This window comes from Microplitis mediator, chromosome 2 (assembly GCF_029852145.1).
Source record: "Microplitis mediator isolate UGA2020A chromosome 2, iyMicMedi2.1, whole genome shotgun sequence".
In the NCBI taxonomy this organism is placed as follows: domain Eukaryota; kingdom Metazoa; phylum Arthropoda; class Insecta; order Hymenoptera; family Braconidae; genus Microplitis; species Microplitis mediator.
In genome coordinates, this window is record NC_079970.1 from 16,327,815 (window position 1) to 16,353,558 (window position 25,744).

Sequence of the window (25,744 nt, forward strand, 5' to 3'; positions counted from 1 at the left end):
AAAATGAAAATAACTAGAACATAATGCGGAATTTGAAAAAACTTTACTTATAATAATATGTAGAGAATAAAATTTTTAACAAAAATGATCCTATAACATTTTGTGATAAGTCTGATAGTTTCACCGGAAAAGTAAAAAGATCTCCAACTTTACTTTGAGCTCTAATAACTTTCGAATAGATGGATTTATCAAAAAATGATAAGAGACCTTTTTTGTAGAGCGTTCAATTTCCTACAAAAATATGTATTAGTTCATCCGATCTATTGATTTGTTAACGACGTTAAAAATACTTAAAGCTGAAAAAAAAAAATTTTCCCATGTTATTTAAATGGGAAAATCGAATTTTGCAATAAGCTAGGTCTGTATTCGACAGAGAATTTTTTTTCTTGCGCGAAATTTTTTTTTTTGTGTTGAACTATGGTTTTTTCCATATGCACTTGAAAAAAAAAAATGTTGCTTCGAAATGAAGCACCCTAATATATATGTAGGATTTATTGTTATAGGAATATATTAAATCACTACTTAAATTATAAATAAAAGTCCAGATCAAACATAACGTGATATTCATTACGAGAGATCACAAAGGTACAACGCAATAGAGTGTAGTCGACACTTAACAACGTGGTGTCTCTCTAGTTATATGTGTGCGTGAGGCTCGCAGCTGACGACAGTACTCGAGTCTCACCGAAATCGCCCGAGCGGGGACTTAAAGTTAAGGTAGCTATCGCTACAATACTTTCCTTCTTAAAAAAAATATAACATACTAATAGAATATTAAAAAAGCTATTTACAAACAAAAACAAAAAAAATAATTGTTGTAATAATAATTAAATAAAGACATGCCAGGACTGGTTGGTGGTTGGGATGTTTGAAAAATACGCATATTTAAAAATATAACAATATTTTTATTTGTCACAGCACAAAATATCACTGGGTTGCAAATTAAATAGTTTCTTTAATTTATAAATACTGTTAAATGTCTGAGCTCATGAATACGTGAATGATTGAATACAAATTATTGAGTTGAGCTCGAGTAAATAAATGAATTAAAAATACTAAAACTGAGTCTTTTAAATTAATTGAGCACTGATAGCAAGTAAATGTTTAATAAAAAATGCACCTGTTGCTTTCTCGATGATATAACCTCGTGAGGAACAGGTTGTAGAACGCTGGATTTCTTGATGTTGTTTTATGTTTATTTTTTGAGCTCTGAGCTCGCAATTATAAAAATAATTATATTTTTATATAGAGTTATGAACCCTTAACGTAGTTTATTGATTACTTTTAATGATTTACTCGAGATGAACGCAATTTTAATAGATTATACAAAACACGTGGTGACACTTGAGATTGTATAAAACGAATAGATAATGGCGTCGGTCTTCTTGCCACGAGGCAGTAAAAATCCATGCGCATGCGTCGCACAGCGCAAGTCAAGCTTGAATAGATAGACACTAGGCCCCAGTAGGTGCTGCCTCTATTTGCCGGAAGTTCAACTACATTCAAATTTGAATGTAGTTGTGATTACGCAACAATAATACTGATTGACAAATCGATTAAAAAGAAAATTATTTAACGTCGTTGACGAAGTAAACTGGTTTCATACGATCTATTAAGATCGCCGTGTTAGCACGCTTGTGATTTACGATAAAGTATTTATCGTGTCTAGCGATGACTTCGAATGGACCTTCGTAGGGTGCTAAGGAGGATGGTCCGATCTGGTTATTGCGCACCAAAACTTGGGTACAGGTTTTCAGGTCACTGAAACAAAAAACAAAACGTATTCCCTGACGCGATGTTTCGGCCGGTGCCAGGTTATTAAAATGTGCTTTTAGGTCTCGTGAAACACCTGGTGCATCCGCGTGTTTATTTGAGGGAGCCAATAGTTCTCCTGGTGTGTGAATTGGCTCACCGTATACAAGCTCAGCGGGTGTGGCTTGTAGATCTTCTTTCCAGGCTGCTCTAAGCCCGAGCAAGACGGCAGGCAAGGCGTCGAACCAGGTGTCATTGTGACATAGCAGTGCGGCTTTGAGTTGTCTGCGTAGAAACTCTACCAAACCGTTGGAAGCTGGGTGATATGGCGTCGTGCGAAGGTGTTTGACTCCTAGGATTCGCATCAGTGCTTGAAACAAGGCTGCTGTGAATTGAGTTCCTTGATCAGAGGTAATTCGCAATGGTACTCCATATCTAGATATCCATTGTCTAACTAATGCCACTGCTACCGTGTCAGCGTCTGCATTCTTGAGTGGTATAGCCTCGGGAAAACGCGTGAACCGGTCGATGATTGTCAGTCATTTTGTGTATCCTCGTGACATTGGCTAAGTGACCAGGTCGATGTGGATGTGTTCGAATCTCTGCGTAGGTAGGTCGAAACGAGCTAGTGGTACAGAGACGTGTCGGTGTATTTTGTTAAGCTGGCATTCGAGACAAGCTTTTGCCCATTCTCGGCAGTCTTTCCTCATCGATGGCCAAATGTATCTTTCTGCCACTAGCTTTATGGATGCTTTGGCTCCAGGCTGGGCTAGGGAGTGCAGCGAGTCGAAAACTTGTTTCCTTAGAGGACCGGGAATGTATGGTCTTGGTTTCCCTGATGAAACATCACAGTGAACCGTGATTAGATAGTTCTCAAAGGTTATTGCTAGCCATTGGACCGCTAGGTTCGGGTCGTTGGGACGATTCTGAAGTTCCTGGTCTCTTGTTTGCGCGAATACCAACTCCTGAGCAGTGATAGGGGTTGAAATAGCTTCGACGCGCGACAGCATGTCGGCAACAATGTTTTGTTGACCGGAGACGTGGCGGATGTCGCTCGTGAACTGTCTGATAAAGTCTAAGCGCCGGAACTGCCATGGCGAGGCTTTTTCTGGGCGCTGCTGAAAAGCGTACAACAGTGGTTTATGGTCAGTAAATACAGTAACCAGCTTACCTTCGAAGATGTATCGAAAATGACGTACTGCCTCATAGATAGCGTGAAGCTCGCGGTCGTATGTGGACAGTTTAGTGATAGAAGGTTGTAGTTTCTTGCTGAAAAATGCAAGTGGTTGCCACTGGTTGTCAACACGCTGTTAAAATACTACGCCAATAGCGTTATCTGATGCGTCGGTGAAGATTGCCCAAGGAACGTTGTCATCAGGGTGAAATAGCAAGGTTATGTCTGCTAGAGCTTGCTTGGCCTCGTCGAATGCTTGCCGGAGCTCTGGTGTTTCGACAATCGGTGTTGATCTTGTGATTTTAGGATCCTCGAGGAGTTTGTTCAGCGGTGCCAGGATTCTCGCTGCGTCTTTGAACTTCCTGTAAAAATTAATTGTACCTAGAAAATTGCGCAGGACGGAAATCGTACTCGGGAATTTGAGGTTAGTAATTGCGACCACCTTGTCAGGTAACGGCTTGATACTTTTTTGGTTGATGATATGACCCAAGTATTTTACCTCTCGCTGGCCCAAAACGCACTTGGCGACGTTGATTATGATGCCGTACTTTTCAAAACGCTTGGTGAGTATGTCTAGGTGTTGGCTTTGTTGTTCTTCGTCTTCTGATGCTACTAGGGAGTCGTCTATGTACGGGAAAACGAAATCCAGATCCCTGGTGACTTCATCAATGAAGCTCTGGAAGGTTTGACCGGCATTCCTCATGCCAAAGGTCATGAAGGCAAACTCGAATAGCCTAAATGGTGTGATAGTGGCGATTTTTTCGATGTCTTCCTTAGCGACTGGAATCTGATTGCAGGCCTTAACCCAATCCAAACAGAGAATATTTTCTTACCGTTCAATGCTGCTAGGAAGTCGTCCATACGTCTAATTGGATAGCTGTTGTAGATCGTGCGTGTGTTGAGTTGCCGGTAATCACCACAGGGACGCCAATCTCCCGACTTCTTGGGGACAAGGTGTAGTGGGAAAGCCCATGGACTGGTTGACGGGCGTGCGACGCCGTTTTACCATTTGGCGGAATTCTTCCTGGGCAATTTTGAGCTTATTTGGCGCTAGTCGTCTTTCTTTGCATGCTATTGGTGGTCCCGGAGTAGTTTTATTGTGATGAACTACAGAGTGTTTTATCTTGGCTGTGATTCCCTCTGGGCGAGTGATTGTTGGGTACTTTCTTAGCAGTTCGCGATACTTTGTTTCACCTTCTACCAATTTGATGTAATTGGCATCCTCTCGGGTTGGGTGGACTTGGGAGTTGAGACTAGTGGTGCCGTCACGCAATTGTTTGTTCTTGAGGTCGACTAGTAAGTTAAAATAACTCAACAAGTCAACTAAAATAGTCAGCTTGGTGACGTCGGCTAGTCTGAATTTTCAGGTGAAGTCTCTGCGCAGACCTAAGTTCAGAGATAACGTGATGCATCCGTATGTTTCGATTAGAGAAGCGTTTGCGGCACGTAGTTGATAACCCACTGACGCTGGCTTGTATTTTAGCTGTCCATATGGATATACGGATAGATCTGAGCCAGAATCCACGAGGTTAGGTGTATTGGTGGCTAAGTCTGTGATCAACAGGCGATTTGAGGATGCCAAGGAGTCGCAGTTCGCCTCCACTGGCTCCCGCTGGAGTTTCCTGGGTATTTGTAGCCTGGAATGCAGCGGTAGGCTTTGGCTCCGTATTTTTCGTGGAAACGACAGAGACCGGATTTTTTAAGTCGAGGTTTCGACTGACTGCGATGTGAGCTCTCAGAACGAAAACCTTGTCCACGGAATTACTTCCTTCCCCGCTCCTGTTGGAGGTTTGCTGTTAAAGTCGCGACCTGTTGGCACAACGCAGCAACTACTTTCTCCAGTGACGAGGTTTCCGTCGGCGTTTGTGCAGGAGTTAATTCTGAAACGGCAGCAACCGACTGCCTATCGGGGTAGACTTCGTGGATTTTGTCGGCGGTTTTGGTGAGTTGGTCTAATGTCGCGTCATCTGGCGACACAAAAAGCAACTCCTGGGTCTTCTTGGGAAGATTTGCAAGCCATTTTGTTTGGATTATGTCCTCACTGACTTTAGGTGCGTACGCCCGTAGTTGACGTAGAAATTGAGAAGGAGTACGGTCCCCGATAGCTTCACCGTCCAAGAGTTTCTTCAACTTGGACGCCTCAGAGGCAAAGTAGCACTTAACAAGTGTTTCTTTGAACTGAGTGTACGGTGTGTCCGCTGGTGGGGTAATTATCATGGCTTCGACTTCCAGGGCAGCATCGGAATCGAGGAGAGCGACGGCGAAACTGAACTTCTTTTTCTCATCGATGACGTTGTACGTCTCGAAACGCGCTTCCAGTTGCGCGAACCACAGCGCAACCGTTTTCGGGTTAAACGGAGGTAGTGGAGCAGTAAACATTGGCGCGGGGTTGACTGCAGCAGGAGCAGTGGTAGCAGCGCCGAGCTCTTTGTCTTTCTTTGTCATTGTCTGTCTCGTACGCACTAACACGACACTATGATATCATTCACACGACACGCGGAAATCACGTGACTACGAGGGAGAAAGAAAGAAAAGAAAGGAAAAAAAATGCACGAGATTTCTGTGCGAATTACGCACTAACAAAGTAATTCTTTTTACCAATTTAATTTACACTAATGGTCCCTGAAATTATTTACCGGCGCGGCAAAATGTCCAAAAGTTGCCCAGCAATGCGCCGGGGGTGACGAATTAATTTATTTTACTTATTTTCCGATTTTCGTGTGTTGCTGAGCCGTCGAGCTCAAGTGTTGTTAAGCCGTCGAACTCAGGTGTTGTTAAGCCATCAGGCTCTGGTGGTTTGGTCGATCAATTGCAATCCCTCGCACTTGTGGAGGAACCAGGCCTTCAAGGCTTGTCCTGTTCAAAGGAAAATTCAAGGGAGAGCCTGGCCTTCTGGACCAGCATCAGCAAGGGTTAGCAGTTGGCTCCTGTGGAGGTTTCATCCGTTGATCCACCTAGCGGAAGTATCTCGTTCCATGACCCTCGTTACGGGTAGTATTCCGAGACATATTTCAAGGCCGTCGGTAGGGACGCATACGCACCGGCGGAGGCAAAGAAGTTACGGAAAAAATAGGTTATTTGGGCTGACTTATGGGGCCCATAATCTCCACCATGGTAAGTAGAAAACTTTTTTTTGCATAAAACAAAAGAAGGTCAACAGCTGACGCACCTGGGGTTTATTGACACCCTGACGACGTCAACCTGGTCAATTTAAAAATATTCTGTCTGATAAATAGATAAGCTAGAATATAACACAATGATAAATCATTGCGGATATAACGAAAAAAAAATTTTTGAACAAAAAATTTTTTTCAACATTTTTTTTTTCAGTTTTTATCAATAATCAATCTTTTTGATTAAAGAAATTAAGATTATCGGTGAAAAAAACATTTTGAAACCGAAAAAATGAACAAAAACCGAGAAACTAACAATTATGGTGATTTTTGGCAAAATCGATAAATTTATAGCTTTAAGACACTAAGAAAGAAAACTCGCAGCGCTTTGAAATTTTCAGGGTTTTTTTAGGACACTTTGAGGTTGGAAAAAAAATGACAACATTTTTGTTCATTCGTTATATTTAAAGTTGTACCAAGATTTCCGAATATCCTTAAATATGCGAATTTTTACCTGTTTTTGAATAAACATGATCGCTTCAAAAAAAATGTTACTATCATAAGCTACTAATTATGCCATATAGAGAATGTTTTGCAGTTTTCAAAACCCTACTTCCATTCTCTGTACGACCAATACATCCGGAGTTATTAATTATCAAAGCCAAAATGGACTTTTTTGCTTTCACCAATGATAAATCGGCGCCAAATCGTTGGAGGAACTATTTGAGGCCAGCAAATAAAAGGGCATAAAATTTCCTAAACGAGTCATAAGGTCAGAATATCCAAAAAAATTTAATTCGATAATATTCACGCCCATAGACTTGTTGGAAGACGAGCAAAAATTTTGAAAATTATTTTTTCGTCGGTTTTCTGAGGATTACTCCGGAACCATGCATGATAAAAAAATTTGGAGTCCAGATCTGAAAACTAGAAACTTGAGGCTACAATTGGCTTTTTTTTCTACGACCATTTTTTACCGAGTTACAGCATGTTGAAAATAACTCAAAAATTTAGAATTTTTTTTCTATCCCTTAATTTTTGGGACCAGGGTATTTATATGTAATTACATAAATTATATATAATTTTATATAATTATCTGTGATTATTAGGGTGGCCCAAAAAAAAAAATCGGTCTATCAGTTGACCCTGCGGGCCAGCCCCAAAACTTCCCGCTGTTTTCGAGCTCGTTGAGCTCGAAAACACTATTGTGAATACATTTTCGAGCTCTACGAGCTCGCAAATACTTTTGTATGCCATTGTTTTGTAAAAAACCATTTTTTAGCATTTCTTTCTCCCACGATATCTCGCGAACGAATTAACCGATTTTGATGGTTGAGGCGGCAATCGACGCGTTTTGTCAAGTTCTAAAGCTGATAAAATTTTGGATTCGATTTATCGAGTCGTTTTTGAGATATTTCAGGAAAAATAAAAAAAATTTTTTTTTTTAATTCTTTCGACAACGGTTTCTCTTGAACGAATGAACTGATTTTGATGGTTGAGGTGACATTCGACGTGGCTTATAAAGCTCTAGAGCCCAGTCCATTTTGGAATGAATCCATCGAGCACATTAAAAGTTATCCAAAAAAAACATTTTTGAAAAAACTTTATTTTTGGAATATCTCTGAACGAGCCCTACCGATCAAGCTCAATTTTCTCTCGGCTTCAAGATATTGACAATCCGCGTCGAATGGCACCTTAAAGTTCAAAATCGGTTCATCCGTTCAAAAGATACAGGTATTTACATACGTACGTACGTACGTACGTACGTACATACGTACGTACGTACGTACATACATACATACATACACTCGGACATCATCTTGAAATTAGTCAGAATAGCTTCCTAGGACCTCAAAACGTCGACATCTGATGGAAATTCGATTTTCGTAAATCGGACCGAAACCAATAACTTCCCGAATTTTTGAAAATTTACAATTTTCTTAGCGGGAAGTTAAAAACCGATCTTTTTTTAACTTCCCTCTAAGAAAATTGAAAATTTTCAAAAATTCGGGAAGTTATAGGTTTTGGTCCGATTTACGAAAATCGAATTTTCATCAGATGTCAACGTTTTGAGGTCCTAAGAAGCTATTGTGACTAATTTCAAGATGATGTCCAAGTGTATGTATGTATGTATGTATGTACGTAAAAAACAACGTAAAAAACAACGTAAAAAACGTTTTTTTTTTAAAACAACAACGCGCTCGAAGAGCTCGAAAATGTTTTCACAATAATGTTTTCGAAGTTCTTGAGCTCGAAAACAGCGGGAAGTTTTAGGGCTGGCCCGCAGGGTCAACTGAGAGACCGATTTTTTTTTCGAGTCTCTTATGAAAATTTGTTGATTTAAGATGTTTTATGAAGCCTCTCCGAAAATCAGCTTGATAACAAATTTTCAACAGGTCGCTCCCGAATTTTGAAAATATCAAAAATAATCGAAATTTGGATTTTTTTTTCTAAATTTCTTCTTTCTCATGTCAGCTATAGTTTATACTGCACACCTCAAGCGCAAAAGCGCTGAGGGTGCTTTATGGACGGGTTTTTTTTATTCGACTATTTTACTCACATAAAAATCTTTCTACTTTATTTTTAATGAAATCATGACTACGCTGAAAATTTCAGCCCAGTATTTCAATGTCGCTCAAGAATTTTGTATGTTGCCGAGTACTGTCTCTTGGACGTTTTCGAGCGACCCTTGAATTTTATTAAGAAAGCCTCTCAATTTTCTCATTACTAATTTGTATTATAATGAATGACATTATACCTCGAGAAATCGAAATAATAAGTTATTTACACTGTAAAAAATCCGGAGTGAATTCGGAGTTAAATTATATCCGAATTCACTCCGCATACACTTCGCCACTCGGAGTTCCGGAGTTTTAAAAAAAATCACTCCACATGCGGAGTGAATTGGGAGTTTTTTTTTAGCGGAGTGATCTCGGAGTGACGCGGATTTTATTTCACTCCCAATTCACTTCGGTCCGGAGTTTGAATACTTAAATAAATTTATATTAATTTATATTAAATTGCTAAACAATGTGTGTGCGAGTGTGTGTTTGCGTGCATGTATGTTTTTAGGTGTGTGCAGGTGTTTGTGAGCGTGTGTGCGAATGTGTGCTTGTGTGTGTTCAGATGTGTGCAAATATTTGCGTGTGTGTCCGCGTGTATTCAAATGTGTACATGTGTGCAAATGTGTGCGTGTGTGCAAATGTGTTCGTGTGTACGTGTGTTCGAATGTGTGCAAGTGTGTATGTGCGAGTGCGCGTGTGTGTCTAAATATGTGTGTGCGTATGTGTGTGCGTATCAGCTGATCAATTATGTAATACGCGAGTTTTTACTTCGACTTTTTTGAGTGGAGTTATTTTTTATTAATAATATTTACAAAACTCCGCTCCGGAGTGAATTTCACTCCGGGGGGATTAAATTAATAAAAAATTATCTACTCCGCGAAAACTCCCCTGCGGAGTGAATTTCACTCCGAGGGGAGTGAATAATTAAAAATTCATTCACTCCGCTCCCTCCGGATTTAATCCGCATTCACTCCGCAAATTTTTTACAGTGTACATACTTTTTTATTTTGTAATTAAATTTCTAGGTTTTTTTGCTTATTCAAAACGTACCCAATTGTGTAGTTTAAGACTGATCTGTATATTTTCGGTTATGCAAAAGTTATATTTATGTTATATTTTTTTTTTTTTTTTCATTAAAAAATATTTAAACTTGATTTATATTAAAAATAATATTTCTTGACGAAGTTGTAAAAAAAAATATTTATAGTCTACAATGCGTTAAATTTTTTTCCTTATAATAAATTTCCGGGTTTTTTTTGACGGAAAAAATATTTTGACAAGTGAACAAAAGAAATAAACTTGTATATATAAAGTCAAATGATTTAATGAAAATTAATTATTCGAAAAGATATTGTCAAGCACTATGTTGCGTCTTTCAATTATTTTTTTCTTAACTGCTGTTGGAGCATCTATTGTGTTATCAGAACGGGGTACCTGTCCCAGGATTACTGGTATTCCAGTTAGTTTACAAAGGGTATGTATTATTTTTGTCACCTCAAATTATTCAAGGAAAAAAATAATCGCTTATTACCACAGAAAATAATCTGTAGCTGTTCGCGAAATAATCGTTTGCAACTACACACAGAGATTTTTTAACAAAAATTACCCATAAAGGTTAGTATTGTGAGAACACCTAGCCAGTAACTTAATTTTTGCCATTATGTTAGTAGAAATGGAATTTTATATATTCTATCGAGTACTATATTTTACAATTTGCTGGGTGAAATTATAGATTTTTATTCAACACATGTCTGATTATCGCGACTTATCATATCTGCAAAGCAAACCCTAAATGACCGTTTACCGATCGGTAGTTAATAATTCGTCAAAAAGCAAATGGCGTCCCATGTTCCTTAACAGCGTCTGTTTATGGGGTCATAACCAACCGAATTTGAAGCCATAATCACATTCCTCAAAAGTCATTATCGACCGTTCTCAACAACAAACTCTACCTTTATCAGTATCATATAGATCCTCAGCTGATTTAGAGTTTACTTTGCTGACATAATAATTCGCAAAAATCAGACAATCGTTGAATAAAGTATAGTGCATTGTACGTGGGTTAAATCTTCGTCCGTCAAACACAATGTTCTTAGCACTCGTCTCCAGTGCACACTAAGCAATCATTGGCGCTCGTGCGTGTGCACCTACGACTCGTGTTAAACACATTGTGCTTCCCGGATAAAGACTCACCTAACCTACTCGCTATTCAATGTACTAGTACTAGATGCTCAATCAATACTAAACTATTTCATTATAATTTTTACTAAAAACATATCTGTGCATAGCAATTATTTCTTAGTGTTTAAATAATGGCTGTCATTTTGGATAAACTTCCAACAATAGTATAATATTTTGCTTTAGCTACGTGGAAGATGGTTTGAATTCGCACGCAACCAAAATCATTGGGACAATGGACAGAAATGTGTAGAACAAGTGTGGTCTCTACCAAGACATGGTGTATCAACCGTTATTCACAACAGTCTTTCACCAATGTAATATAAAATTTTCAATTATTATCTATTATTGACTTCTCCGTACGTAACTTCAAAATTTTTTTTGAAATTAGGACCAATGATTACTTAACAGCTGTTGCCGATGTAATCTTGAAAAAAGATGTGCTACAGTTTGATATTCACGCACCATTTTCAGGAATTTTCAATCGAGAATTCAAGGTTCTTGATACAGATTACAATAATTATTTAATAATGTGGGGTTGTAAATATTACGGATCCAATCAGTAAGTTTATAATAAATAAGCGAATAACTTAATTTTTTTAACTGATAATTTAATAATTTTTTTTAGTACCGAGAACATCTCAATATTTACGCGACACTCAGATCCAGTTGTAGATATCGATTATATAATGTGGAATGTAGCTACTAAATACAATCTCATTGTCAACCAATTGGCTATCATTGACAACCACAATTGTCGTTAAAATTTTTTTATTACTCAAGTTGCATTATGAAGTGTATGAATTTAGAAATGAATAAATATTATTCTATATCTTAAAATGTTTGGTTATTAATTGCGATTTTATTGTTCTTCATAATTTCCAGTTATGAAAATTAAAAATGTTAAAAATTTAAGGCGGTTGATAATTTAAGTTTTTCGTTTTTTTAATTGAGACTTTTTTAGGTACTACATTTTTTAACCAGATGGATCGATCCACATAACTCACAGCATTCAGGCGTATTTATCACAATTCAGATTTTATAAGAATTTAAGGCAAATTAGGCAAGCAAATATTAAATTTTCCTGAAAATTGAATTTGGAAGTAAAGGGTTTTTTTTTCTGGATAACTGTAAAACTGATTGACTAATGAAGTCTAAAATAAAATGAGCTTCAAAGATCATAGAATTCTGTCGATGTTTCTTATCTTAGCAATTCAACACCAATAACTTTGTCAAAATACGATTACCGACTCAGTTATCGCAAACTGTTGCTTCAATTGAATTCATATCCAAATAAGGTTATCTTACAGCATATTGATATCTTTAAGAAAACTTGAAACAACTGTTATAACAGTATGAAGCAATGGCAATGGTCGAGTAGGTACATATGTCACTACAGATGATACATTACTAAATAAATTAAAAAATGCATTAATACTTTGATAACAGTCAGTAATCGCATGGAATGTGAGACAAAAAAGTAAATTAATAAAATAAAAGCTGTATTATCGTCTACAATTCTTGTGTTATGCACTAATCTTTAATCTTTATTTGCTATTTAGAAAAATAACACAAGAATCAGAAAGGATTATTGAAATTAAAATCTTACACTGTAAAAAATTATGAGTTCACAGTAAGGTGTGAATGATTTGGTGTTGAGATTGTCAACAGTACCGGTGTGAAAGCTACATAAAGCACGGTATATAATTTTTAACCGTTTGAATTAACACGTTCTTAACACCACAAATGATGTAAATATATGAGTTATTTATTGAGAACCGACGATTACTACGTCACTGCACTGATAGAAGTATTTATTTGAGCCAAAAGAAGATTTATTAATAGTTGATAATCGAATTATTTGAACCAAATAGATATTTCTCAATAGTGAATAAATGGCTTATTTGAATAGAAAGAAATGACATATGAAGTTAATTAAGCAAGGTTATGACAAATAATTTATAGGACTCTTTAATTTTATTTTTTAAAGAAAATAATAACCTACAAGATATATAAATAAATAAAATATTATAATAAATCTCTACTAACGATCACACTCATTCCATTCGAGGTTATAAACATAAAGTGGCAAGGTAGTCAAATATCGCAGCGATGTTCACTCAAATATGAGGTTTATTAACTACCCGGGAAAAAAAAAATTTTTATAAAATTTTATGAAATAATATAAAATTTGGCTATACTTCCGAATACGGCACATCGCCGTTTACTTCAAAAAATACGGTTTAATAACCCTAATAACATATAAAACCCATTGCAATTTATCTGAGTTGGCGATACGGGCGAATTGATATGATTCAGATGTGATACGTGCACATAGATGGCGCTGTTAATTAATCGATTATCAATAACTAATTCAAAATTAAATATATAAAAATTGATTTTATTTAAAGCCGTAAGAAGGACGGTGGCGTGTAGGTCCATCCCATTTATAATTGTGTGGTAACTTCAGTGATAGGTATGAGGCAGGATGTGATGGAGGTGCCTCACTGACGATTCCACCATCACATCCGAGATAAAACCTATCATTGGTTAGGAGTCTAACGAATTTATGCGTTAAAGATTGTTATTGGTGAATTAGTGGTATAATTAACTCAAAATTTCGCGAGTGAAATGTTAATTAATTTACCAATTAATTGACAGTTTAGTGAATTTTGAACGTGTTGTGTGTTGAGTGCTAAACATCAAAATTGAGGCTTATTCGGCTCCGCCGCCAACAAATTCGCTTGGATAACGTTTATACACATAAAAATAAAGTTTGTGTGTAATTTATAAGCAAAAGTAGGATGTGCCGTATTCGGAGGTTTAGCCAAAATTTTATATAATCTTATCTAATTTCATAAAGTAAGATCTTAAAAAGGAAGTAATAATTAGATAAAATATGATATTATGGTATGAAATTTTATAAAATTGTATAAAATTTTATAACATTTTATAAAACTTCAGAGAATTTGATGTCACTATTGCATCTAGTGTGGGGTAGCATTTTGTAAAAATTGATAAAGTTTTGCACAATTTTATAAAGTTTATAACAAATTATTATGAAAATTGTTAGAAATTCGAAGTAAATAGACAAAATTTTCAATGGCCATAAAAAAGAAACATTTCATTTTTGCGGGTAAAATAGTGTAAAATAGGGTACCCCCTGGAAATTGTAAAAAAAAAAATTCTGGATATTGAATAAGTTTGATTTCATTCCCGATGAAAAAAGATTTTGTCTAATCATATATGATCATAAATAATTGTCTATATATGATCAGATCCAAAAATTGGCCAGGTCTGATCATACATAACTTGATCTGTTTATATATGAACAGATATGTTCACATATAATCATGCATGAACGAATATAGTCATTTTTAGAATCTCATCTAGAATATTTGTAAATTATTAATTAAGTAATTTAATTAGGATTTATTTTCTTCATCAATTTAAATGTCGGTTAAAATTGAATAATAAAAAAAAAAAATTATCATCCGTTGACTACTATTTTACTACGAAATCACCCGTCCAATTAATGTCCCACGCCGATGCTGCTTAACTTTGGTTATCGGCGGATTTTAGTATGATCCGCTAGACTGTTCTACACTTATAATTAGGAAAAGTTTATGGCATTACTTAACTCAAATAATCAAATTGATACTTTATACTTTTAAATTGCTGCCGAAACCTTTGAACATTTTTTAAGTATTGGGGATTTAAGTTTAATTGATAGGAGACAGAATAAAAATTTAATAACTTTGATATTAAAAAATTGTTATATATATATATATATATATATATATATATATATATATATATATATATATATATATTTTATCGGAACTATATATATAATTAAATATTTATTGGTTTCGTACCAATAAAGTCTGATCAGATCCAATCATATATAAACTTATGCACGACTATACATGAATTTATATTAGCCATGTCTGATCAGATCTAATTATATATAGTCCTATATCTAATTAAACGAAGAAAAAAATCTGATGATATATGTTATTTTTCAAACAAAAATTACTATCTCGCCGATGCAAACTAGGAACGGTCCAATGATGTAGAAATTTTCTTTTAAATAAGTAAAAGTTACAATCGCATTTATCCTATAAATTACTAAATTATAAGTAAAATTACTTTTAGTTTTAGAGTAAAAAACATAAGCATTCAATAAAATTTACTATTTGATTTAGTAAAAACTCTATTTTAGAATAAAACTTTCACTGAGACTGCTATTAAATTTTTACTAATGCATATTGTAAAAATTGTCTCCTTGAGGGTAATAATAAACTTTTTTTTTTTTCAACGATATATATATATATATAAATATATATATATATATATGGGGCATTCCACGCCAAATCGACCACTTTTGACCCCGACCCCTTTCGATTTGGCTGAAAATTTTTTTTCCTTTTATACCCCATCTAAATCATTTTTCAGAAAATTTTCAAATTTTTTTACCCAACCCAAAAAAAGTTATGAGTTTTTCAAAAATAAGGCTTTTATTTTATCAAATAGCTATAACTTCTTCAAGAATTGACTAATCGGGACGTTTTTTTTTTCAAAATTTTTGTCATTGAATGTACTTTTAAAAAAAAAATACAAAAAAATTCTATGATGATAAACTCTATGAAATTTTCAGTTTTTTTTTAAAAAAACCGTGATTTTCTTAAAGTACGTCATGTTTTATTTTTTTTTTTATTTTCTCAAAAAAAACTTCATTTAATGCTGCAATTTTTCCCGCCAATCCTAGAGTGGGCCGACTATTCCTTCTATTTTTTTTTATCAATTGAAAAAAAAATTTTTGCCCAGTTGGGCTTATTTTGCTAAACATCAGTCTGGAAATTTTTGAGGATTTATAGATGACATCCGGCTTTGAAGAATTGAGACGAAAAAATTCATTGATAGTGGTAATCCTTAAAAAAATTTGGATTTTTTTCAAAAAAGTGAAAAAAAAATTGTAGATACATAATTAATTTTATTGTAACTTTTTTTTAAAACTAGACGTGAAAACAAAGAAAATGAAAAAAAAAAATTGCCGTTTGGTTCATTTTTGACCATGCCACAGGCTGTCGAAAAAAAAGTCTAACGTCCATCGCTATTTCAAAAGGATTACCACTATCAATGAATTTTTTCGTCTAAATTCTTCAAAGCCGGATGTCATCTATAAATCCTCAAAAATTTCCAGACTGATGTTTAGCAAAATAAGCCCAACTGGGCAAAAATTTTTTTTTTAATTGATAAAAAAAAATAGAAGGAATAGTCGGCCCACTCTAGGATTGGCGGGAAAAATTGCAGCATTAAATGAAGTTTTTTTTGAGAACATAAAAAAAAAAATAAAACATGACGTACTTTAAGAAAATCACGGTTTTTTTCAAAGAAACTGAAAATTTCATAGAGTTTATCATCATAAAATTTTTTTTTTTTTTTTTTTTTAAAGTACATTCAATGACAAAAATTTTGAAAAAAAAAACGTCCCGATTAGTCAATTCTTGAAGCAGTTATAGCTATTTGATAAAATAAAAGCCTTATTTTTGAAAAACTCATAACTTTTTTTGGGTTGGGTAAAAAAATTTGAAAATTTTCTGAAAAATGATTTTAATCGGGTATAAAAGGAAAAACAATTTTCAGCCAAATCGAAAGGGGTCGGGGTCAAAAGTGGTCGATTTGGCGTGGAATGCCCCATATATATATATCGTTGGAATGTATTTGTGTATATGTTTATGTATATACCTCCACTGTCAACTTAAAATCCGCAATTATTTTTTTTTTACCACTGTGGGATTCGAACCTACGCCTTGAGAAAATCCTAGTCCGGGTGCAAACGTGCTAATTTTTTTTTTGAAAAAGTTTATTTTCGAAACAAGATACATTGTGGGTACAGTAAATGGAAAGTAAACTTAAATGAACATTTTACTTAGGCTATTAATGTAATGAAATATTGACCTCCGCATGAGGTACTCGTATTTTAACAATCGGTGCCGCATTGTGGAGCTGGTGGTTTAAATATGTAGGTATAATTAATGATAATTATTACAATGTATTAGAATAACAGTTCAGTAGCTGATATATCGAGGTATGGAAAAAAAAGACAATCCAATTGTTCTGGGAAAAAACCATATGACTTTGCTTAAATTATTACTTACATACTAACTTACTCTAAAATTATTATTTACATCATGTACAATATTTACAGGAATGCTGGCTCATAGGAGAGCTGTGTACTTCAGTTGTCTGTGTCGATGGAGCGTTCTCAATTGGGATGAATTGGCGTTAAGCCACCAGTATTTTTTAGTGTCCATACGTCTGAAGTCAAGGGCATCACGATCAGGGATTGCCATTGAGAATGTGAAGTCAGATCTCATTTTGGAGAAGCTGTCAGGTTGCAGGCTTATACGCTTGTCAGCCTTATTCCTCCTCCAGTAATAGAGGATGGGTAAATTATTGGAATTTTGGATTACCCCTTTGGCGTTGAAGTGGACGAACGCTTGTGGTGGTATGCAGCCCGACAGATTTCCTGTAATGATCTCAGGTTCTGTAAATGTTGTCAGATTTTTGACCAATTGGTTATTGATTTGCGGTAGCTTAGCGAAGTAGTCTCTGACTAATTGAAGGATGAAGTTATCAATGCGTGGGATGTTGGCAATCTCGTAGAGCACTTCGTTGCTGGTATATCGGTGGTGATTGGATTCTCTGGATCTGTAGAGGCCAGTGCATGCTTTAAGGCAGACTCTTTCAAAGGATCTTAATTTCTCCATTACCGTGACACCGATGTTCCACCATATAGGTGCGGCATATGTGATGATGGGTCGTACTAGCAATTGGTAGCAGATTACCTTGGCCTCTCTTGACAGGTGTTTGCAATGAAAGATCCTTCCGTTTGCCTTATGGGCAGCTCTGGCTTTGTCAAGCTGGATTTCAACATGGCTGTTGAGTTTTAGCAGGTGGTCCAGGTGGACCTCAAGGTACCTTACTGTTTGCTTTCTAGGAACGACCATGGTTTTGCCTGTGTTAGGGAGCGTGATACTTAAAGTAAAATCTTGGAGACCTTTTTTTTTGAACTGGCAAGATGTTCGTGCGTCCTTCTAAATATGATGGTTTTACATTTAGAAGGGTTTACTCTGAGGTTCCAAAGAGCGAAAGGTCTGCTTACTTTGTCCACGATGTCGTTTAGTTTTTTTTGCAGTAGTGGTACTGAGGGGCCTGACATATATAAAATGGCGTCATCTGCGAACGCTATAGATCTTAAGGAATACGGTAGCATCTCTGTGGTCCCATTCATGTAGCTTGCGTTGATGATTTGAGCTGTAAGGATAATAAAAAGAATAGGAGAGAATCCTTCTGCTATTGAGAATCTGAGTGCTGAAGTGTGTTTGCCGTCCCAAGTTACGAATGACTTGTTGGTGATTGAGTCAAGAATCGTGTAGATCAACCACTTGGGGATGCCGATGGTGTTGCATCTGTATAACAGCCCATCGGTCCAGCCAGAATCGAAGGCCTTTTCAAGGTCAATCAGTAGTGCTGCAGTGTGTTCGTTGTATCGTAGGTGGTGGGTAATGTCCGAAACCAACTTGTGGATTGCCTGAGTTGTGGAATGGTTGAATCTGAACCCGAATTGGTTGTCCGGGATCACATTCTTCTCCTCACAGATCTTTACGATTTGCCTATTGATGAGCACTTCATACACTTTGCTGATACTAGGTGTAAGACTGATTGGGCGATAGCTGGCTGGATCGCTAAGATTTTTCCCCTTTTTGAGAATTGGCAGCACTTTGGCGCATTTCCAGATGGACGGGAAGTAATATCTGTTGAGAGCGTTGTTGAGAATTACTACGTAGGCTTTGATCACTGAAGGTGGAAAATGTGTTAGAACAATTGAAGGAATATTATCTAGTCCACTAGATGTTTTTTTTGGTAGTCTGTTGAAGATCTTTTCTATGTCAATTTGTGTACAAAAAAAATCCCCCGCCGTGGAAAGAGGATTAGTAGCAGGATTATCATCGCTAAATTCCGTATGTGCGCTGCCAGTTGTTCTGATTTCTTCCGCTTCTTGACAAATCTTGTGGGCTGCTTTATCAACTGTTTACCGAAGGAGCGTATTATCATTAGGTAGCGGGGCGAGTTTATTTTTTCGAAATGAGCACCTAGTATGTTTTGTTTGTCGCCAGGGTTAGTGAATAATATGAATTCATCGTCTTTTACTGCTTCAGTCACGGTGCAATTGCTTCTAATGAGTAATGGATTGTTTTGTTTGAGTTTTATGTTGTCAATTGTAATCCTTCTTGGAGGTCTTAACATCTTGTTGATTTTGGGGAAGAATGATTTTGAGTTGTTGTGGTTGATTTGTTTCAGTTGGGCAGTCCAGTAGCTGTTTGCTGACTTCACAAACTCATTGTGGAGTTGTTTTTTATGATTTTGAGTTCAGCTTTAGTATCTATAGTGTCCTTGCGTTTGTGCGTTGGGTCAATTCGGAGTTGATTGTGGTAAAGCGTCAGTAGTCTCGTTTTTTCTTTGTAAAGTTTTTTGATGTTACTGTTCACGTAGTTGTAGATTTTGTCGTGTGGTTTAACTTTTGGTACAGTTACTTCTATTGTTTTTAAAATTGCTTCGTCTATTTCTTTTAAGTAGTTGTCTATCTGGTCAGTTGAGAGCGTTACGTTGCTGGGGATTATTGTAGTGTTTTCAGTGTCTAGTTTCTTGGTGAATGATTTCCATTTTGTGGATTTGTATCTATATCTATGATAAAAGGCTAATAGGTCCAGTGGTCTTTGTGATTCGACGTCCGTGGCTATTTCCATTATTATTGCGTCGTGGTCACTGTCATATTCTAGGGTTTCGAGTTTGCCATTGATGGTGTTGGTAAGTGTTAGGCGTGCATCCGCAATACAAATGTCAAGAAAAGACCTACCTGGTTTAAAGGTAGGCCTGATTGGTGAGTAGATTGAGGCTTTGAATTCCGTCGCCTTGTCAGAGGCCCAATTTTTGAAGATTTTTCCTCGTTGGTTGTCTTCTGAGTCGCCCCAGTCGCGGTTTTTGATGTTAAGGTCACCTGCAAGTAGGAAGTAGTTCATAGGATCTGAAGTTTTGATGTTCAGTAGTAGATTGTTGAGTTCGTCTATAAATATGGAGTGGTTATCGTTTGTCGCGTAAGCACTGATGATTAGGAGGTTGGCCTTTTTGAGCGATAGGCTGACAATTGTGTATTCCAATACTTCGTTGAGTGACGAGGACGGGTGATAGACCGTTTGATAGTTCAGAGATTTCTTTATCAGGATGGCTGTGCCACCACCTTGTATCGCGTTAGGTCTATCCGTTCTTATAATGTTGTAATTTTTGAATTCAAGCGAGTGGTTGGGATTGAGTTTTGTTTCGGAAAGAAGTAGTATGTCGTAGTGATTAGTATCAAGGATTAATTGGATTTCGTATCTTTTTCTGTTATGGATGATCGAGTTTACGTTGTCTGCGAGCACCTTCAGAGACTCAAATGTGACTTGATGGTCATTGTCCATATTGTAAACGGGATTAATGGGAGTATTTACTCCCAGCATGAAAAGAGCTGATTTATATTTGCCGAGTTTTCGGCGACTTGTTTCGCAATTTGACTTAGTTGTCCTTGGACTATAGTGAGGATTTATTTTTTTAAGTCATTCAGCCAGCTGTGGAGCTGGTGGTTGTCATTGTTCGTCTGTGGGGCGTTGTTTATTTGAGGTTGACTGTGGTGGTTGCTGATGGAGTGGAGGTTATTATTGGGGACAAAGCTCTGTTGTGCGGTCTTCGTGTTAGGGTTTGGTGTGTATGTATTGAAAGCAGCTGCGTTGGCATATGAAAACTGGTTGCTAACAGTTCTTGATGCCCTGTTTGTTTTAGACTTGGAGTTGGTCATATTCTTATGATATGATAGTTTGAATCGACATATTGATAGTTTGAATTGTAATGTTTTGCGGATCTATTTGTTTAAGTGTGAGGTCGTCCAAGTTTGCTGAATATGCTGTCGCCACCTCTACGATTTTTTTTAATGATGTTCCTTGGACATGAATTGGAGGTGGCCTAATTTTTTTAGGTGGTGCTGTTTTGCCTGTTTTCTCCTGTGGGCTCCCGTTTTTCAGAGGTGAATTAGGTCGTGAGTTATCGTTACGATGGGTGAGTGTTGGTTATTCGTTGGAGATACTTGCTTGTGCGTCATCTGACATCTCCATGTCGTTCGGGTCCAGGTCGAGGGAATCGAACACGTTCGTTGAGGGCTCTAATGGGTCTTTTGTTATTGGGTCTGGCTGTTTAACCGGGTTTTTGGGTAATAACCAGCCATCGTTACTCTGGTTCGGGTCTGTTGCTGATTGCGGTCTTGCCACCTTGAGGTTGGGTTGGTAAGTTTGCTTACTTGAGGTTTTGTTTCCTGTAATCTCCTTCATAGCCTTTTGGACCATTTTGTCCAAAAGGAATGAGTTGGACGCTGTCTTAATTTGAGGCAGAGCACTGTTTGGTTTTTTGGAGCTATTTTGCCGATCATTTATGTCCGGTTACATTTTGCGCTTCGCGCTTGATGACATGTTGAGGTTAGATCCTCTGTACTCATTATAAGGAAGTACGGTATGATTGATTGATAATATGAGTTACAATAGATATTTAAGGATATTGGAAATATACTTTAAATAATTGAGAGACTTTTTGCGATTTTTAATTACGATAGATTTATTTATTTCTCTATGAGGTACAGGGCGCATGTATACGACACCGTGTTTACCTTGAGACTAGCCAGGTGCAAGCATGCTAACCACTCGGCTACAAGTACCATTCGAGTAACTCGAAGTATATGCCAAATATAAATAAAATACAATGACCTCTATATTATATCTTAGGCATTAAAAGTCACAATGTCAAATAGTAATTTTTACCCGCTAAGTAGCAATTCACATTATCGATGTTTTAAAAACTACAATAACCTAAGAAAATTTCATTTGATATTATAAATTTTAGAATAATCTAGTTCTTTTTAAAATGTTTTCAGTAATAGTTCCAAAATATTGTGAAGTAAAATTAATAATCTTACAAATTGTACTAATCGGGATATGAATGAATAATCTTTGCGAAATTCATATAAACATAACTTGAGTCATGTGTGACTTTTCTGTTGTTTCCGAATAAAAATTACGATCTACTCTATACTAATATTTTTTATTTTGTCTACTGAATTTGATAGAATAGATAAAAATAAATGTAAGTTTTATAGTAATTTATTGATAATGAATTGTAATATTTTACTTCTACTCTTACAAATGTTTTTAACTCAGAATTGTAATATTATCAAAGAGATTTTTGAATATTGTTATTAATAGAATGACCGTTGTAAAATAAGTATGGATTATTACCATTTTTTATTCAATTTTTACCAATCTGCATTATAATTTTTACTAATCGTAAAATTTACAATACTGATTGTAAGAATCAACAAAAAAATGTAACTTCCCATAAATAATAGTAATTTTTGATTTTAATTGTAAATTTTTCTTCGGAAAGTAATTTTTATTTGACGACTATAAATATTAGCAAATTTTGAGCTCCGTTTTTTTCCGTGTATAGACTTATATATGATTATATATGGGGTTATAACAGCCAGGTATGATCAGATCTAATTATATATGGGGCCATATATAATTATATATAATTATGGGGCATTCCATACCAAATCGGCCACTTTTTGAGGTCACCTCCTCCGATATTTTTGAAAAATTTATATGTTTTGGAGGCTGATAAAAAACGCTCTCATGAATTTTTTCAAATTTTTTTGACTACTCGTTTCCGAGATACCGATTTTTTTCGAAATACGAGGTTTTTTTTTTGAAACGGTTATAACTTCGCGAAAAGTGCACCAATCGGATCGTTTTTTTTTTTTCAAAATCTTCGTTTTTGAATGTTCTTTCAAGAAAAAAACACGTTTTTATACTTAATCAATTCCTTCATTGTGTATTTTAAGTTTGAAGCAAAAAAAATGTTTTTTGAAAATGTATGGCCCCTCCGATTTTTTTGAAAAAATTCTCAAAAAAACTTGGATGAATTTAGAAAATTTTGAGACCAATCCGATCGTGGACAAACAATTCGTTCTATTTTTTTTCTTAATTCGAAAAAAGTTTTTTTCCCTAAATATTGTTTTTCGACTTATTTTGACCAATGAACATTCTCAGATCGGTCTATTTAGATGCTATGATTTTTTTCTAAATAGTGTGCCGTTCGGAGTATACTATTTTTGGAAGTTTTCCTACTCATTTAATAAGTAAATTTCAAAAATCAACTAAGAACTACTTATGAGTTATCTTTATGACCTAGGAGAAGTGGTACGTGGCCTTATTGGGACGAAAGCCAATAAGGAACAAAAAATACCCAGGAAAGGATAGTAACTGAAATTGATCCGAATTTAAACCCCAAAGTAATAAACGAAGTTTATTTTTTTTTTTTTTGACGCTTAAACAATGTTTAAATTTCAAATTCAGTTGAATTTGAGTATTGTTTTACAAGTAAACTTCCATTGTCAATTTGTATCACACAATGAAGTTTTTGAGTTCCTTTCGTAATTGCTGTTCTATTAAACTTCATTTCGTGATACCAAATGAAGATGGAAGTTTACTTGTAAAACAATACTCAAATTCAACTGAATTTGAAATTTAAAAATTGTTTAAGCGTCAAAAAAAATAAACTTCGTTTATTACTTTGGGGTTTAAATTCGGATCAATTTCAGTTACTATCCTTTCCTGGGTATTTTTTGTTCCTAATTGGCTATCGTCCCAATAAGGCCACATACCACTTCTCCTAGGTCACAAAGATAACTCATAAGTAGTTCTTAGTTGATTTTTAAAATTTACTTATTAAATGAGTAGAAAAACTTCCAAAAATAGTATACTCCGAACGGCAGAGTATCTAGAAAAATATCATAGCATCTAAATAGACCGATCTGAGAATGTTCATTGGTCAAATTAAGTCGAAAAACAATATTTAGGGAAAAAAAACTTTTTTCGAATTAAGAAAAAAAATAGAACGAATTGTTTGTCCACGATCGGATTGGTCTCAAAATTTTCTAAATTCATCCAAGTTTTTTTGAGAATTTTTTCAAAAAAATCGGAGGGGCCATACATTTCCAAAAAACATTTTTTTTGCTTCAAACTTAAAATACACAATGAAGGAATTGATTAAGTATAAAAACGTGTTTTTTTCTTGAAAGAACATTCAAAAACGAAGATTTTGAAAAAAAAAAAACGATCCGATTGGTGCACTTTTCGCGAAGTTATAACCGTTTCAAAAAAAAAACCTCGTATTTTGAAAAAAATCGGTATCTCGGAAACGAGTAGTCAAAAAAATTTGAAAAAATTCATGAGAGCGTTTTTTATCAGCCTCCAAAACATATAAATTTTTCAAAAATATCGGAGGAGGTGACCTCAAAAAGTGGCCGATTTGGTATGGAATGCCCCTTATATATGACCCCATATATAATCATGCATGATTATATGTAACTTCATATATGATTATATATAATCATATATGATCATATATATGAACATATATAATCATATATGATTAGAAAAAATCTTTTTTCATCGGGTTAACATTTTTTGTAAGTTATTTACATTAAGAAAAATTATATTTTACACAATTGTTGAATGCAAAGGAAGATAAAAAAGTTTTTAATAGTTTTTATCATAATACAAAAGTCATTAACATTTTTCGACCGACACTCGATTTTTGAAAAAGTTTAACGAAAAAAATTAAAAATAATACTCAATTATATTTACAAAAGTAATTTTGAAATGGTTAAAATACATTTGAAAAATAAAAATTTTTTTTTATAAAATTTTGGAAGTACCTCGTTTTGCCTACCCCCGCCACCCCTTTCCCCTACATATTTACATATATATATATATATATATATATATATATATTTGGCGACGATACTTTAGGATTAGTTTGCAATAATCACTGCCTAAGTCACCAACTACCAAAGAGTGAAACGTTCTGAGAGACGATGAGAAGAGGAGAGATCGAAAATGGTATTTGTGAGGAGAGAGGCGTTTCGTCTAAGGATACGATAGCTGAGACTCCTCAGTTAGGTGTGTCTATCGTACACCCCACCTAAGACGCCGTGTTGGAAGTTACAAGTTGGAACTATTATATATAGAAACAGGCATAGGGACGAGATACTGCGAGAGGCGCGAGTTGTAAATGCCATCTCGCGGAGTGGAGCCGAACCACCACATACATATATATCTATATTAGGGTGGTGCGAAAAAACCGACTATTTCTTTTTTTCGATGTCGCATGAAAATTTTTTGGTTTACGATGTTTTAAGAAGCCTCTCCAAAAAACAGCTAGATAAAAAATTTGCAAGAGGCCGCTCAAGAATTCAGAAAATAATAAAAATGATAGAAATTCGACTTTTTTATTTCAAATTTTTTTCTTTCTCGTAGCAGCAATAGTTTATATTTGTGAAACCATGACCACGCTGGAAATTTAAGCCCAAAATTTATATATTTAGACCTCGCTCAAGAATTTTGAATGTTTCCGAGTGCTGTCTTTTGGACGCTTTCGAGCGACCCTTAAATATTAATAATGATGAACCTTCTCGATTTTTTCATCATCAATTTGCATGACCATGAATGAAAATATCACCTGAAAAACAGAAATAATAAATTATTTACATACTTTTAGTAGATTTCATAAAAATCTAACTATTGTATTTGTCTTCATGATGGAATTTTCGAAAAATTTTGCTACCTCTGAACTCAGCTCGACGAGCTGAGTCGGGAAATACATTTGGTTCAAAAGTTTATGTACGTATCTATATATATATGGGTGGCGCAAAAAAACCGAGTATTTTTTTTTTTTCGATCTCACATGAAAATATGCAAGTTTTCAATGATTTAAGAACCCTCTCCCAAAATTAGCACGATTAAAATTTTTAT

The 25,744-nt window shown here is 35.3% G+C and overlaps 3 protein-coding genes across 3 annotated transcripts; 1 reads left to right on the forward strand and 2 right to left on the reverse strand.

Moving 5' to 3' along the window:
- Positions 1–1,568: 1,568 nt before the first annotated feature.
- LOC130663191 (uncharacterized) lies at positions 1,569–2,117 on the reverse strand. The gene has a single exon (XM_057462308.1). It carries the CDS (start codon positions 2,115–2,117, stop codon positions 1,569–1,571), a length of 549 nt encoding a protein of 182 aa, XP_057318291.1.
- A 7,804-nt stretch (positions 2,118–9,921) lies between these two features.
- On the forward strand, positions 9,922–11,621 carry LOC130663345 (uncharacterized). Its single transcript, XM_057462516.1, has 4 exons — positions 9,922–10,077; positions 10,968–11,098; positions 11,173–11,343; positions 11,410–11,621. The coding sequence occupies exons 1-4, from the start codon at positions 9,967–9,969 to the stop codon at positions 11,543–11,545; spliced, it is 549 nt and encodes a 182-aa protein (XP_057318499.1). The 5' UTR covers positions 9,922–9,966; the 3' UTR covers positions 11,546–11,621.
- A 7,559-nt stretch (positions 11,622–19,180) lies between these two features.
- Positions 19,181–20,308, reverse strand: LOC130663192 (uncharacterized). The gene has a single exon (XM_057462309.1). The coding sequence runs from the start codon at positions 20,306–20,308 to the stop codon at positions 19,181–19,183; it is 1,128 nt and encodes a 375-aa protein (XP_057318292.1).
- Positions 20,309–25,744: the final 5,436 nt, after the last annotated feature.

Excerpts from the sequence above, each read along its gene's own strand:
- LOC130663191 (XM_057462308.1), bottom strand. The coding sequence starts at position 2,117 with ATGCGAATCCTAGGAGTCAAACACCTTCGCACGACGCCATATCACCCA.
- LOC130663345 (XM_057462516.1), top strand. The coding sequence starts at position 9,967 with ATGTTGCGTCTTTCAATTATTTTTTTCTTAACTGCTGTTGGAGCATCT. Across the intron at positions 10,078-10,967 it reads TTCCAGTTAGTTTACAAAGG|CTACGTGGAAGATGGTTTGA; the intron begins GTATGTATTATT and ends ATTTTGCTTTAG. Across the intron at positions 11,099-11,172 it reads CACAACAGTCTTTCACCAAT|GACCAATGATTACTTAACAG; the intron begins GTAATATAAAAT and ends TTTTGAAATTAG.
- LOC130663192 (XM_057462309.1), bottom strand. The coding sequence starts at position 20,308 with ATGGACAATGACCATCAAGTCACATTTGAGTCTCTGAAGGTGCTCGCA.